The following is an 11,584-nucleotide window of genomic DNA, read 5'->3' as shown; positions in this document are numbered from 1 at the left end:
AGCAGCCGACCGGGAGCGACGACCCAAACCGACCAAACGTCTCTTCTTCTTTGGAACCGACTGAAATATAAATAGCCAAATTTACATAATATAAATTGATGATAAAATAAAAATCAAGAAATAAATAAATTGAACTTTAAAAAAAAGAACTTACTGATTCAACGATTTCGTTGATTCGAAACCGGGACAAGTTGGTCGAAGCCGTCGAAGCGTCATCCTTGGTTTGAAGCTGAGACACTTCGTCTACCACCTGAGTTTGGACCAGGTCGACCACGTCCCTCACAAGACCGTCATCAATCTGGCCGGTCTTCTTGTTCGTATACGCCCTCCTCATTAGGGCGAGATCATCAACCGGCTCGCCATCATTTTCTTCCGCCTTGAAAAAAAAAACATAAATTAAAGAAACATTAGAAATTAGAAGAAATGCACAATAAATTAAAATTCTGAAACTCAAATAATTGAAGATCATTGGCCTCAAGTGGGTGTTTAAAATAAAAAGAAACGCAGATGGATCAATCAACAAGTTCAAAGCTCGTCTTGTGGCAAAAGGTTATGTACAAGAACATGGTATCGACTTTGACGAGGTATTTGCTCCTGTAGCCAAACTAGAGACGATAAGACTTCTAATTGGCTTAGCTGCAGCAAATCAGTAGGAGATCCATCATCTAGATGTCAAAACAGCTTTCCTACACGGTGAGTTGAATGAAGATATTTACGTTTCACAGCCTGAAGGGTTTGAAAAGAAGGGAGATGAACATAAGGTTTTCAAACTCTCTAAAGTGCTTTATGGTCTAAGACAAGCTCCACGAGCTTGGAACACAAAGCTTGATCAGATCCTGAAACGACTCAGGTTCAAGAAGTGCTCAAAGGAGAGTTCCGTGTATCGAAGAGAAGATGGAGGTAAACTACTTATAGTGGCTATTTACGTTGATGATCTCTTTGTGACTGGAACTTCTGTAAAAGAAATAAAAGAGTTCAAGAAGGATATGTCGAGTAACTTTGAGATGTCCGACTTGGGTCTGCTAACCTATTACCTTGGGTTAGAAGTTAAACAGAGTTCTGGCTGCATCACGATCAAACAAGAAGCCTATGCTCAACATATACTAAAGGAAGCTGCAATGGATGACTGCAACTCAACCTGTATACCAATGGAGTTTGGTCTGCAACTCTCCAAAGGAATAGATGAACCGGAGATTGACGCAACACTCTATCGAAGAAGAATCGGATGCCTCAGATATCTTATGCATACACGACCTGACATGGCTTTCTCTGTTCGCATCCTAAGTAGATATTTGCATTCTCCTAGAGCTTCACACGGCAAAACATTGAACCAAATCCTAAGATACTTGAGAGGAACAGTTGGTTATGGGTTATCATTCAAGCAAGGAGGATCCAAGAAGCTCATTGGATATAGTGACAGTAGTCACAACACCGATCCCGACGATGGAAGAAGCACAACAGGTCATTTGTTCTGCCTAGGAGAAACGCCAATCACTTGGTGTTCTCAGAAGCAAGACACAGTGGCATTATCTTCGTGTGAAGCGGAGTTTATGGCCGCAACTGAAGCTGTTAAACAAGCTATTTGGCTACAAGACTTGGTGAGTGAAATCACAGGGAAAGAGATGGAAAAGACAATGATTCGTGTGATTAATAAATCAGCTATTGCACTGGCCAAGAATCCTGTCTTTCACAGTCGAAGCAAGCATATCCATAAACGCTTCCATTTCATACGAGAACGTGTGGAACAAGACGAGATCGACATTGAGCACATACCCGGAGTCGAACAGAAAGCGGACATCCTAACTAAAGCCTTAGCAAGAATCAAGTTTAAGGAACTGAGAGAAAAGATTTAAGTTCAAGACCTAAGTGAAAACGCTTTGAAGCTTAGAAGGGAGAATGTTGTGGATAAGCTTCAATAAGATAGTTTAGGATACAAGTTATTCATTAAGGAAAGTAGAATAACTTAAAGATTAGGATAAAGATAAGTTTCCTAGTCTCAAGTGTATTAGGACAAGTTAAGAGTTCCTATATAAAGAGATCTATAATGTATGTTGATCTCATAAGTTAAGAAACAAATAAAACGAAGGTACTGTTTTATTAATAGCTTTGCACACACTCATACGATCTTTGGCGACTAGAAGTTTCAGCTTGGTCCGGTATTTTTCACATTTCAACTTGGGACAAAAGCTCACTACTACGGAAGAACATTGTTGCATGGAGGTGCAGAATACAGAGGTACTGGCCGTGGCTTTGTGGTATCCCATGCCAAGTTTGCTGAAAACTACAGATTCTACTCCCGTAGTCATTTCGTGAAGGCTTTTGAGTTGGTGGTCCTCCTGCTTGTGTACCACATGCTTGGCTCTACCCATTTTCTAATTACGTTTTCAGTATGGTTCATGGTGGGCTCATTTCTCTTTGCTCCTTTCTTGTTCAACCCTTCTGGTTTTGAGTGGCAAAAAGTTTTCGATGACTGGAAAGACTGGACCAAGTGGATATATGAACATGATTTTGAGGGTTTTGGTGTTCCATCGGAGAAGAGTTGGGAGTCTTGGTGGGAAAAAGAACAAGGACATCTTCGACACTCAGGGGTACTTGGTGTGACTATTGAGGTTATCCTAGCTTCGAGATTTTTCGTATTACAATATGGGATCGTGTATCAGCTCACTGCATTTGAAGAAAATCATAGTATATGGGTATATATGTTTTCTTGTTTACAGTTTATGAGAGTTTTTTAATTTTGTTTAACTAGTTCTAGTAATGTTTCAGATCTACGTGGGTTCATGGTTCGTGGTTGTCATCATTATGCTCATTGTGAAGGTACGTAGCTTCTGAACAGTTCTCACTTTAAGATATAAACAAAGGGCTTTACTTTTGATATATAACTACCACAGGTTTTGGGTGAGGCGAGTCCAGGCGGGACGAACTCCCATTGCGCATTCAGGACCACGAAACTTGTGGTATTCCTGACATCCGTGATAAATGTCATTGGTATCACGGTTGTTCATCTTGCAACGTTCGGTGACCTCTTCCTCTGCATGGTGCCATGGTCTCCTTCCTCTCAACCGGATGGGGACTATTACTTGTAAGTAATCTTGTTCACAAATGTCTGTTTAATGTTATTGATGTTTTAATGAAACATCTAAATTATTTTCATTGCAGATCTCACAAGCCTGCAAGCCTCTAACTCAAAGGCTAGGGCTTTGGCCTTTAGTAATGAAATTAGCGTGGGGATATGACTTTATGATGGGATTCATCTTGTTTGCTGTTATCTCAATGATGTCCATGTTCTTTGGTCCAGAGATTCAAATAAGGCTCCCGTTTAATCAAGCCTTCAGCAGAGGACTTATGGTCTCCCACATACTAAGTGGTAGGAGTTCTGCCAACAACCAGGACTAAAACCAACAACTACCTCTTATTGGAGTTTATGAGTAGTTCATATATGTGATGCAGTTTTAATACTCAGTATGCTTTGTCTTTGCTGTTTATGATTTAGTCTTTTACATGTGTGTTTCAAACGAATGGTATATTTCTTGCCTTAAAGATTCTCTAAAATGTATGGTAATTCCAAAAAAAAACGGTTGACCATTTCTTCATCCAAAAAAAGAACGTACACTAATTTAGGGAAACCAGAAATAACAAATCGTTGAACAAGTTTGTTTGGCCGATTAATCTTGAAGCCAAGTTTTCAAGTTTAGGATCTTTCACGTTTTCACTTCCAAATGCTCAAGAAAATGCAAATCTCAGACACAAGACTCTGAGTTGTGCCCCTTAATTTTTGCTTTCAAGTGATGAGTTTTAATGTTCTCCAGAACTCACTGTCACCACCAGTCTGAAAGATGGTTCCAAATGTCATGTTTGATCAAAAGGTTCCTGTGCTAACCTACGCAGCATGCGAATGGTTCCTCATATTCCTCATGCTTATCGACGCTCTCCTCTCCTATCTCCTCGTCTGGTTCGCACGCTACTGCAGACTGCAGATGCCATGTTTCCTCTGCTCCAAGATCCTTCATCCTCTCCACTGGAGACTGCTCATCTGCAGAAACCACAGATCAGAGGTCTCATCTTACATGTCGTGTCTAAACCACGACAACAAGCTCGCCGACTGCCGAGGAATGTGTAACGATTGTCTATTGTCCTTCACCAAAACGACCGGTCCGAATCCAGACGTGAACAGATTGCTTCTAGGGAAGCTAGGGTATGATCTGCTCTCCACAAGCCACTCTGCTCACCTTAGGTCGTGTTCTTGCTGCGATAAACCGTGGAGGGCAAGGCACCATACGCAGAGACTGATTAGGTTAGGCTCTCGTGGAAGAAACTCTAAACCTAACATTCCTGCTCCGAGGCATCATCTTACCCGAAGAGGAAGCGGTGGGAGTTTGAAGAAGATGAGAGATCGTAGACCGGCGACGAGCGGTGGTGAGTATGTTGACGCTGGAAGCCGCAGCGACGGTGTGGCTCACGCAGGTTACACAGAGCTGAAGGTTCACTCCGGCTCTGAGTCTGACTTTTTGTTTACAGATGATGATGCTTTCCTCCAGATGACTGACTTCAATGTTGTTGATCCACCTGAGACACGTGTTCGCAAGTCTCGGTCTAGGACATCGTTTGAAGACAAGAAGACACCGAAGCGTAAACAGGATGTGCAAGACAATAAGGATAAGAACAAAGATTATAAAAACGTCGGATCTCCCATGCATGAACGTAAGATTGTAGATAAGACTCAAGACCAACCACCTGTCCCACTAGGAGAGCATGCATCTGTAATCTTTGAACTTATAACTATGAGTGAAGCTCGTCCATTCTCACTGGACTTACCTCAAGAGGACAATGCAGGAGCATCAACACAAAACGGTACGTTTACCTCATGATACACTAGTCAAAATCTATGAATTCATGCAGGTCGGTCCTGAGATTTTGGAAGCCATAGGCTATTTATTAAAAAATTTAATTAATTTTTTTGGGGTCTATGTAATTTTCTTCAAATATTTTGGAGCCTAAAGCCAATGTTTCATTCGGTTTTGCACAAGGATTGGTCGTGCATTCATGTCATATTGTTCCTTAATATGAAGTTATTTCTTTCAGATAATGAAACTGAGCCAAGTGGCAACTCATCTCCTTCTGGTGGAGAGTTTTTGAGTCGTAGAGAAAACTCTGCCTCTCAGGAACTCCAGATTCAAGAGCATGATGATTCCGCAGACTCTGCTCAAAACATATCCGATTCGGATGTGAAGATGGAAGAATCTGATGCAACTATGGAGCAAAAAGTGTCTGCTCATCAGCCTGATTCTGTTGCAGATAACGAGGAAGATGGAGCTGAAGAAGATTGCAAGCCGTCAACGTCAGATGCTCCAGCACATGAACAGTCTAGTGAGGAAGAAAAAGAGACTAATGAAAAGAATGTTGCAGAAGAGTACTTCAGTAATGAAGAAGTGGAAGAGGTCAACGAACACTCGGAGCCGTTGACCTCAAAAGAAGTATCTGTCTCAGCTGAAGAACAATCCAGTGAGGAAGTAGAAGATAGTCATGAAGTAGATGATGTGGACAATGGAGCCTCTGAACAGTTGACATCAAACAATGCAACTGGTTCTGCCACAGAAGAACACTCAGTTAAAGAAGAGCATGGAGATGATCATGAAGAGACTGATCCTTTGACGTCACCAAAACTCTCCAGCCAAGAACCCTCATTACAACATAGCGACAAAGATTCCTCAAAGGTAACAGAAACTCAATCCACTTCAAAGGAACCACCGGAGCTAAAAAACTCTGCATCCGTGGAGTCCTTTGCAAGCATCAGCAGCGACATCGAGGGCGAAAGTCTCGTTGATCTGCTGAAGCAACAGCTAGAGTACGACAGGAAATGTCTAAGAGAATTAAGCAAAGAGTTAGAGGAAGAAAGAAATGCGTCGGCAATCGCTACAAACGAAGCGATGGCAATGATCACAAGGCTGCAGGAGGAGAAAGCGGCTCTCCAGATGGAAGCGTTGCAGTACCTGAGAATGATGGACGAGCAAGCCGAGCACGACGTCGATGCGCTTGAGAGAGCAAACGACGTTTTGGCTGACAGGGAAAAGGAGATACAAGATCTCGAGATGGAGTTGGAGTACTATAGAGTGAAGTATCCAGATGAGTCGAGAGAAGAGATCCTCGCCAGCATGGGAGTTCTTGAGGGTGTAGAAACGAGTGGAAACTCAGAAACTGATGAGACTAGCGAGAAAGTTCCAACATATGCTTGAAAAAAATTTCAACGTTTCCAGAAGCTACAAGAGTGCTGAAAATGGAAGCTCCAAGGACTGAGACTAGTGATGGTCAAAGGAGAGTCAACAGAATAATCTTCCCAACATGGAAAGTCATTCTTTCGAGCAACACAGGAAGGGAAAGAAGGAGTTGTTACCTTAGAGAATGAGATTTTAAACATTTGGAGAGCTTCTGTATGTAATAATAAGGAGATGTTAGGAGTTAGTTGAAGACAAAGCTCTGGAGGTTGACAGAAGATGAATGATTTGCCTGTAACCGAATCATTTATTATTCCTTTTGTTAGTGTTATTTAAAGGATCGGAGAACACACCAATCATCCCCACTGAAACCACAAGACTACAGAGACTATATTATTATAAGCGGAAGTTAAGAAACTGTTTCTTAGAGCACCATTAACGCTTGGGGTGCTTAAATTTTTTTTTTTTTTTTTTTTTAGTTTTTTGTCTAATTTAAAAAAAAAAATTAAAAACGAACCAATCGCGGGCCGCCACATGTCAGTCGGGTCCGTGAAACAGTGCAAGCACTGAAAAAACACGACGCTTGATCTGGCGTCTTTGGCGTTGCTGCTTCCTCTTTTGCTATGGAGCCCACCCCTTAGCACTTGTCTAAGCGTCCCCGTTAATGCTGCCCTTAGAGTCCTTATTTAAGAACCGGTTCTTAACTAAAAAAGCTAAGAGCATGATTAATCCGGGGTTATTAGGATGAGGTTCTTAGCAGAAGTTAAGAAACTGTTTCTTAACTTTTAACTAAAAAAACTAAGAACCGGTTCTTAAATAAAGACTTTAAGAACCGGTACTTAAATTTTTTAGTTAAAAGTTAAGAACCCCACTCTAAGAACCCCGGGTTAATCATGGTCTAAGAACCGGTTCTTAGTCCTTATTTAAGAATTTAATAACCGGTTCTTAGAGTCCTTATTTAAGAATCGGTTCTTAGTTTTTTTAGTTAAAAGTTAAGAAACAGTTTCTTAACTTCCGCTAAGAACTCCATCCTAAAAAACCCTGGTTAATCATGCTCTTACACATGCTCAATCCAAATGAAAGAAAATGGATGAATATGATTGGGACAGAGCAGATACACGTCAACCATTTTCACTAATAATGCATTACAGATAGTATAATGGAATTAATCAAAATCAGAATTCAACCTTACTTTAATGCGATTTATATTGATACTTTAATGTTAATAATAATTTGGTATGAAATTTTCTAAATAATTTATTCAGTCAATGGTTTAAAATAAATTATCTATGTTTTGCAATTGTAAAATTTTAAAATAGTTTAAGTTGGTGAATTCCAAAATCTATATGATGTGTTTTGAAATTTGATTTCAGTCACTTAGTCATGAGTCACCACAATAAAATCAATTTAAAACTTTTAAAAAATTAAAATATAAAGAACTCTAAAATCTTTAAAAGATGATTTAACGCTAAATTTTTAAAACTTGATTTACTATTTGTTGAACAACACTATTTTTAAAAATAAAATTTGAAATCATCATTCAAATAACGGTGAATTATATTTAAATTAAAACTATGTTAATATATATATGATTGAATAACACTCCTGAACTATAATTTTACGTAGATTAGGTTATCTGGAATATCAGTGACAAAAAAAAAAGGTTATCTGGTATTTTCAAAATTAAATATTTATTAGATAAACTGAGTTTTTGTTCTTCAAATAATTAAAACACAAGAAGAAAGCAACAAAGAAAAGGGTGAGTGATTGGTTTCAAATTCAATTATAGGAGAAAAATGAATAGAAGAAAAAATGATTAGAAATTAGAAACGTAAAGAAGAAGAAAAAAAATAAAGTCGGCTAAGGCTTTCCTTTCGGTTTGGCCGGTTTATATCCCTTCCCCCCGCGTTTGCCCATCTCTCTCTCGTCAAGCAAAACAAAAGCTCTCCTTCTTCTCCACTCACGCATCTCCTCTCGTCTCCACACAGGAGACAAATCATACGCAAGCAAGCAACCCCTCTTGAAATAGAGCGACAGAAGTCTCAGCGTAGACACGTTTTGTGCAAACCGGTAAAGAAAGAGTTTTCCTATATATTATTATTTTTTACTCCTTCTGTTTGTGTTTAGATTAGGGGATCAATTCCCTCGTCGATCTTCTACCTCGTTGGATCGTTTCAAGTCAGACCCATCTTTGCTTTCTTTACTTAGACTTCATTTTTCTGATTCGATTTCGTTTCTGCCCCCATTCCTCGTTTCAAGCTCGATTCAAACTGTATGTTTTTTTTTCTAATTCGAGTAGATTTCTCATCTGGGTAACGCATCTTGTTTGAAAGTTCTGATCTTTGAATCCAATTTCGCTAATTAAGTTGACTATTGCCGACATCATCTGCCGACAAAAGTTTTTTTTGTCTCTTTTTGATTGTAATATTGCTGTTGGGTTTCTTGTCTTTGTAGCAACTGGATTTTTTGTTTATTAAATCCTACGAGTTCAAGAGATTAACCAACGTTTTGTTACAAAAGCTGTGCTTATTAAAGTTGCAATCTTGATCTGTTTTGGAAAAGCGTTACTGTGGTTTGTTAGGTTGTTTTGTATTATATACATGAATAATATTGGGATCACTTCTCAAAACAGTTAACTTGAGACAAGGAAGTAGTTCCCTGTGAGAATATAACACTTTAGGTTTCAAGTGATGATGCTATTATGGCGGCGAGATAGTAGAAGATTGTTTCTTTTATGCATACATGTTGACTTGGTTTTGAACGATTTCAGGAACTAAAAAGCTCTGAAGAGAACAAGCATGCACAGGTGGATCTGTTGTGGGCGTAGTTCAGGAGATTCGGATGTATCTAACGATGAGCAACATCTGAAAACTCAATGGCAGCAATCTCAAGGTATGCTGCAGACAAGAGGCTTCCCTTGAACTTATTGATCTATTGGGAATAGGTTATAGTGCCTACTGTTTGTGTACTAGAGGCTTTGTATGTTTCTAATTAGAATACGTTTGGTTGCTTGTCACACACATGCAGCAGCCAACAATACGCCAAAACCACAAGCTGTTGCAAAACCTGAGGCGCCCAAGGAAGCTCTTCCCATTGAAGTTCCTCTCTTGTCTGTGGAAGAGGTTAAAGAAAAGACTGACAATTTTGGATCGAAGTCACTTATTGGTGAAGGATCTTACGGAAGGGTGTATTACGCAACTCTAAGTGATGGTAAAGCAGTTGCGTTGAAGAAACTCGATGTTGCCCCTGAAGCTGAAACAAACACCGAGTTCTTGAGTCAGGTTATAACCTCTCTCTTTTTTTTTTTTTTGCTTCAATTCTCCAGGGAAACTTGTCTTTACATCTTATTGCTTGCGTCTTCTTAGGTTTCCATGGTTTCAAGACTGAAGCATGAGAATTTCATTCAGCTGGTCGGCTATTGTGTCGATGAGAGCCTCCGTGTTCTTGCTTATGAGTTTGCAACAATGGGATCACTGCACGACGTTCTACATGGTATGCTTGAGCTTCCCAGCCCATTTGTGCTATAAAATAGAATTGATTTTATCTATGGGTTTTGAAATGTGTTGTTATAACAGGTAGGAAGGGAGTACAAGGTGCACAGCCAGGTCCAACGCTTGACTGGATAACGAGGGTGAAGATCGCCGTTGAGGCAGCTAGGGGTTTAGAATACCTTCATGAGAAGGTTCAGCCTCCTGTCATACATAGAGACGTGAGATCTAGCAATGTGCTTCTTTTTGAAGACTATCAAGCAAAAGTTGCTGATTTCAATCTCTCAAATCAAGCTCCTGACAATGCTGCACGTCTTCATTCTACGAGAGTCTTGGGCACCTTTGGCTATCACGCTCCAGAGTAAGTAATCTTCCTTATAACCGTCAAAACTTCTGTTGCATCCAGATTAAAGTATGGACGAGGCAGCTAACACGTGCGTCTTCCCATTTTTGCAGATATGCTATGACTGGACAGTTGACACAGAAGAGTGACGTGTATAGCTTTGGGGTTGTACTACTAGAGCTTTTGACAGGGAGGAAACCTGTAGATCATACAATGCCACGTGGCCAACAAAGTCTTGTAACCTGGGTATGTTTTTGTTTATCAGTGCCTGTCCAAATCTGTATCCTGCTCTGTCTTAATCTCCTCTCTTATAAGTTGGAGTTTGCTGTTTATTATTATTGCAGGCTACACCGAGACTCAGTGAAGACAAAGTGAAGCAGTGTGTTGATCCGAAGCTAAAAGGAGAATATCCTCCTAAATCAGTAGCTAAGGTACTTGTCTTCACCCCATGACTGAAAATAACTCAGTTTTTGCATCACTGGAAGTAAATTGCCTTGTCCTTTTTTTAATCTCTAAACTTTTCTGTAATGTGGGCAATGCAGCTAGCAGCGGTGGCAGCATTGTGTGTGCAATATGAATCAGAGTTTAGACCGAATATGAGTATAGTTGTGAAAGCTTTGCAGCCACTTCTCAAAACTCCAGCGCCAGTCCCAGTAACGGAACCCTGAGTTTGTGCAAGAGAGTTGGATTCCTTGTTCATACAAAGTTAGAATCTTTTTCTGATTTGGGGAAGAAAACTAAAACACAAAAAGTAAAAGATCATATATTTATTTGAGGGGATGGAAATTTTAGTTTGCATTTTGGTGTGAAGGGGGACAGATTTTTTATTTTGCATATGTCAATGTCCGGATTTGAAACAGGCTTTTGTGGCTGTGCTTGTCGTGGAGGAGAACAATGATGTATTGCATTTGCTGTTCTTTTATTTTTCTATATAGATAAAAGGGATCATTTGAATATTTGTATCGACTCTGGTGACAACTCTCTTAAGGTTTGATTCGACCATTTAAATTATTTTCTTTAGGAGTGCCTGAAAAGTGTATGCATTACAGAACAGAGAATCTGTGAACTGTCCCTAAAAAATAGTGTAGGGAGCTCGAGATATCTTCCGGAACCCCAGCCATATAAACTGTCGATTCTCTAAGCTTATCCGAAGTTCTGATTCAGTCATCAGTGCGCAAAATCATAAAAATAACAGAAATTACTCACTCACAAACTTCATTGTGTATTAAACAAACACCATTATATCACCCATCCCCAAAACGCAAATGAGTGAGAGCGTCGTGGATGATAGTTGAACTCTAATTGACCGCAACTTAGTTTATCGTAAGAGAGAATATTCATATATATATCACAAATAGATACGGTGGAAGTGAACAGCTAAGTAAGTCTTAACCCTCTTCCACTCTGGAAATATCCAGCTAGCTTAATTTATAAGATGGTTTTTCATTTTGGTTGTTTTTGGTGACAAGGATGAAGGAGTTTACAAGGTACCGAACGAAGTCGGTTGTCATATTATTAGTTAAAATGAACTTTTAACATGT

At 39.6% G+C, this 11,584-nt stretch overlaps 2 protein-coding genes and 1 pseudogene across 5 annotated transcripts; all 3 read left to right on the top strand.

The window, feature by feature from the left end:
• LOC106338153 overlaps positions 1 to 3,396 on the top strand; it is a 14,470-nt pseudogene extending 11,074 nt beyond the window's left edge.
• Positions 3,397 to 3,727: 331 nt separating this feature from the next.
• Positions 3,728 to 6,559, top strand: LOC106340654 (probable myosin-binding protein 4). The gene is made up of 2 exons (XM_013779499.1): positions 3,728 to 4,851; positions 5,083 to 6,559. Exons 1-2 carry the CDS (start codon positions 3,837 to 3,839, stop codon positions 6,231 to 6,233), a joined length of 2,166 nt encoding a protein of 721 aa, XP_013634953.1. The 5' UTR covers positions 3,728 to 3,836; the 3' UTR covers positions 6,234 to 6,559.
• A 1,571-nt stretch (positions 6,560 to 8,130) lies between these two features.
• Positions 8,131 to 11,051, top strand: LOC106336664 (PTI1-like tyrosine-protein kinase 2). Of its 4 annotated transcripts, none has more exons than XM_013775568.1 (8): positions 8,131 to 8,282; positions 8,983 to 9,104; positions 9,243 to 9,493; positions 9,578 to 9,704; positions 9,788 to 10,061; positions 10,157 to 10,289; positions 10,388 to 10,474; positions 10,586 to 11,051. In XM_013775568.1, exons 2-8 carry the CDS (start codon positions 9,011 to 9,013, stop codon positions 10,709 to 10,711), a joined length of 1,092 nt encoding a protein of 363 aa, XP_013631022.1. In that variant the 5' UTR covers positions 8,131 to 8,282; positions 8,983 to 9,010; the 3' UTR covers positions 10,712 to 11,051. The 4 variants fall into 4 exon arrangements, with proteins under 4 accessions (XP_013631022.1, XP_013631019.1, XP_013631021.1 ...); XM_013775565.1 differs by having other exon boundaries at positions 9,240 to 9,493; XM_013775567.1 differs by lacking the exon at positions 8,131 to 8,282 and adding an exon at positions 8,381 to 8,484 and having other exon boundaries at positions 9,240 to 9,493.
• Positions 11,052 to 11,584: the final 533 nt, after the last annotated feature.

This window comes from Brassica oleracea, chromosome C4 (genome assembly GCF_000695525.1).
Source record: "Brassica oleracea var. oleracea cultivar TO1000 chromosome C4, BOL, whole genome shotgun sequence".
NCBI classification, from domain to species: Eukaryota; Viridiplantae; Streptophyta; class Magnoliopsida; order Brassicales; family Brassicaceae; genus Brassica; species Brassica oleracea.
The sequence above is the reverse complement of the archived record's forward strand: the minus strand, read 5'-3'. Positions and strand labels throughout refer to the sequence as shown.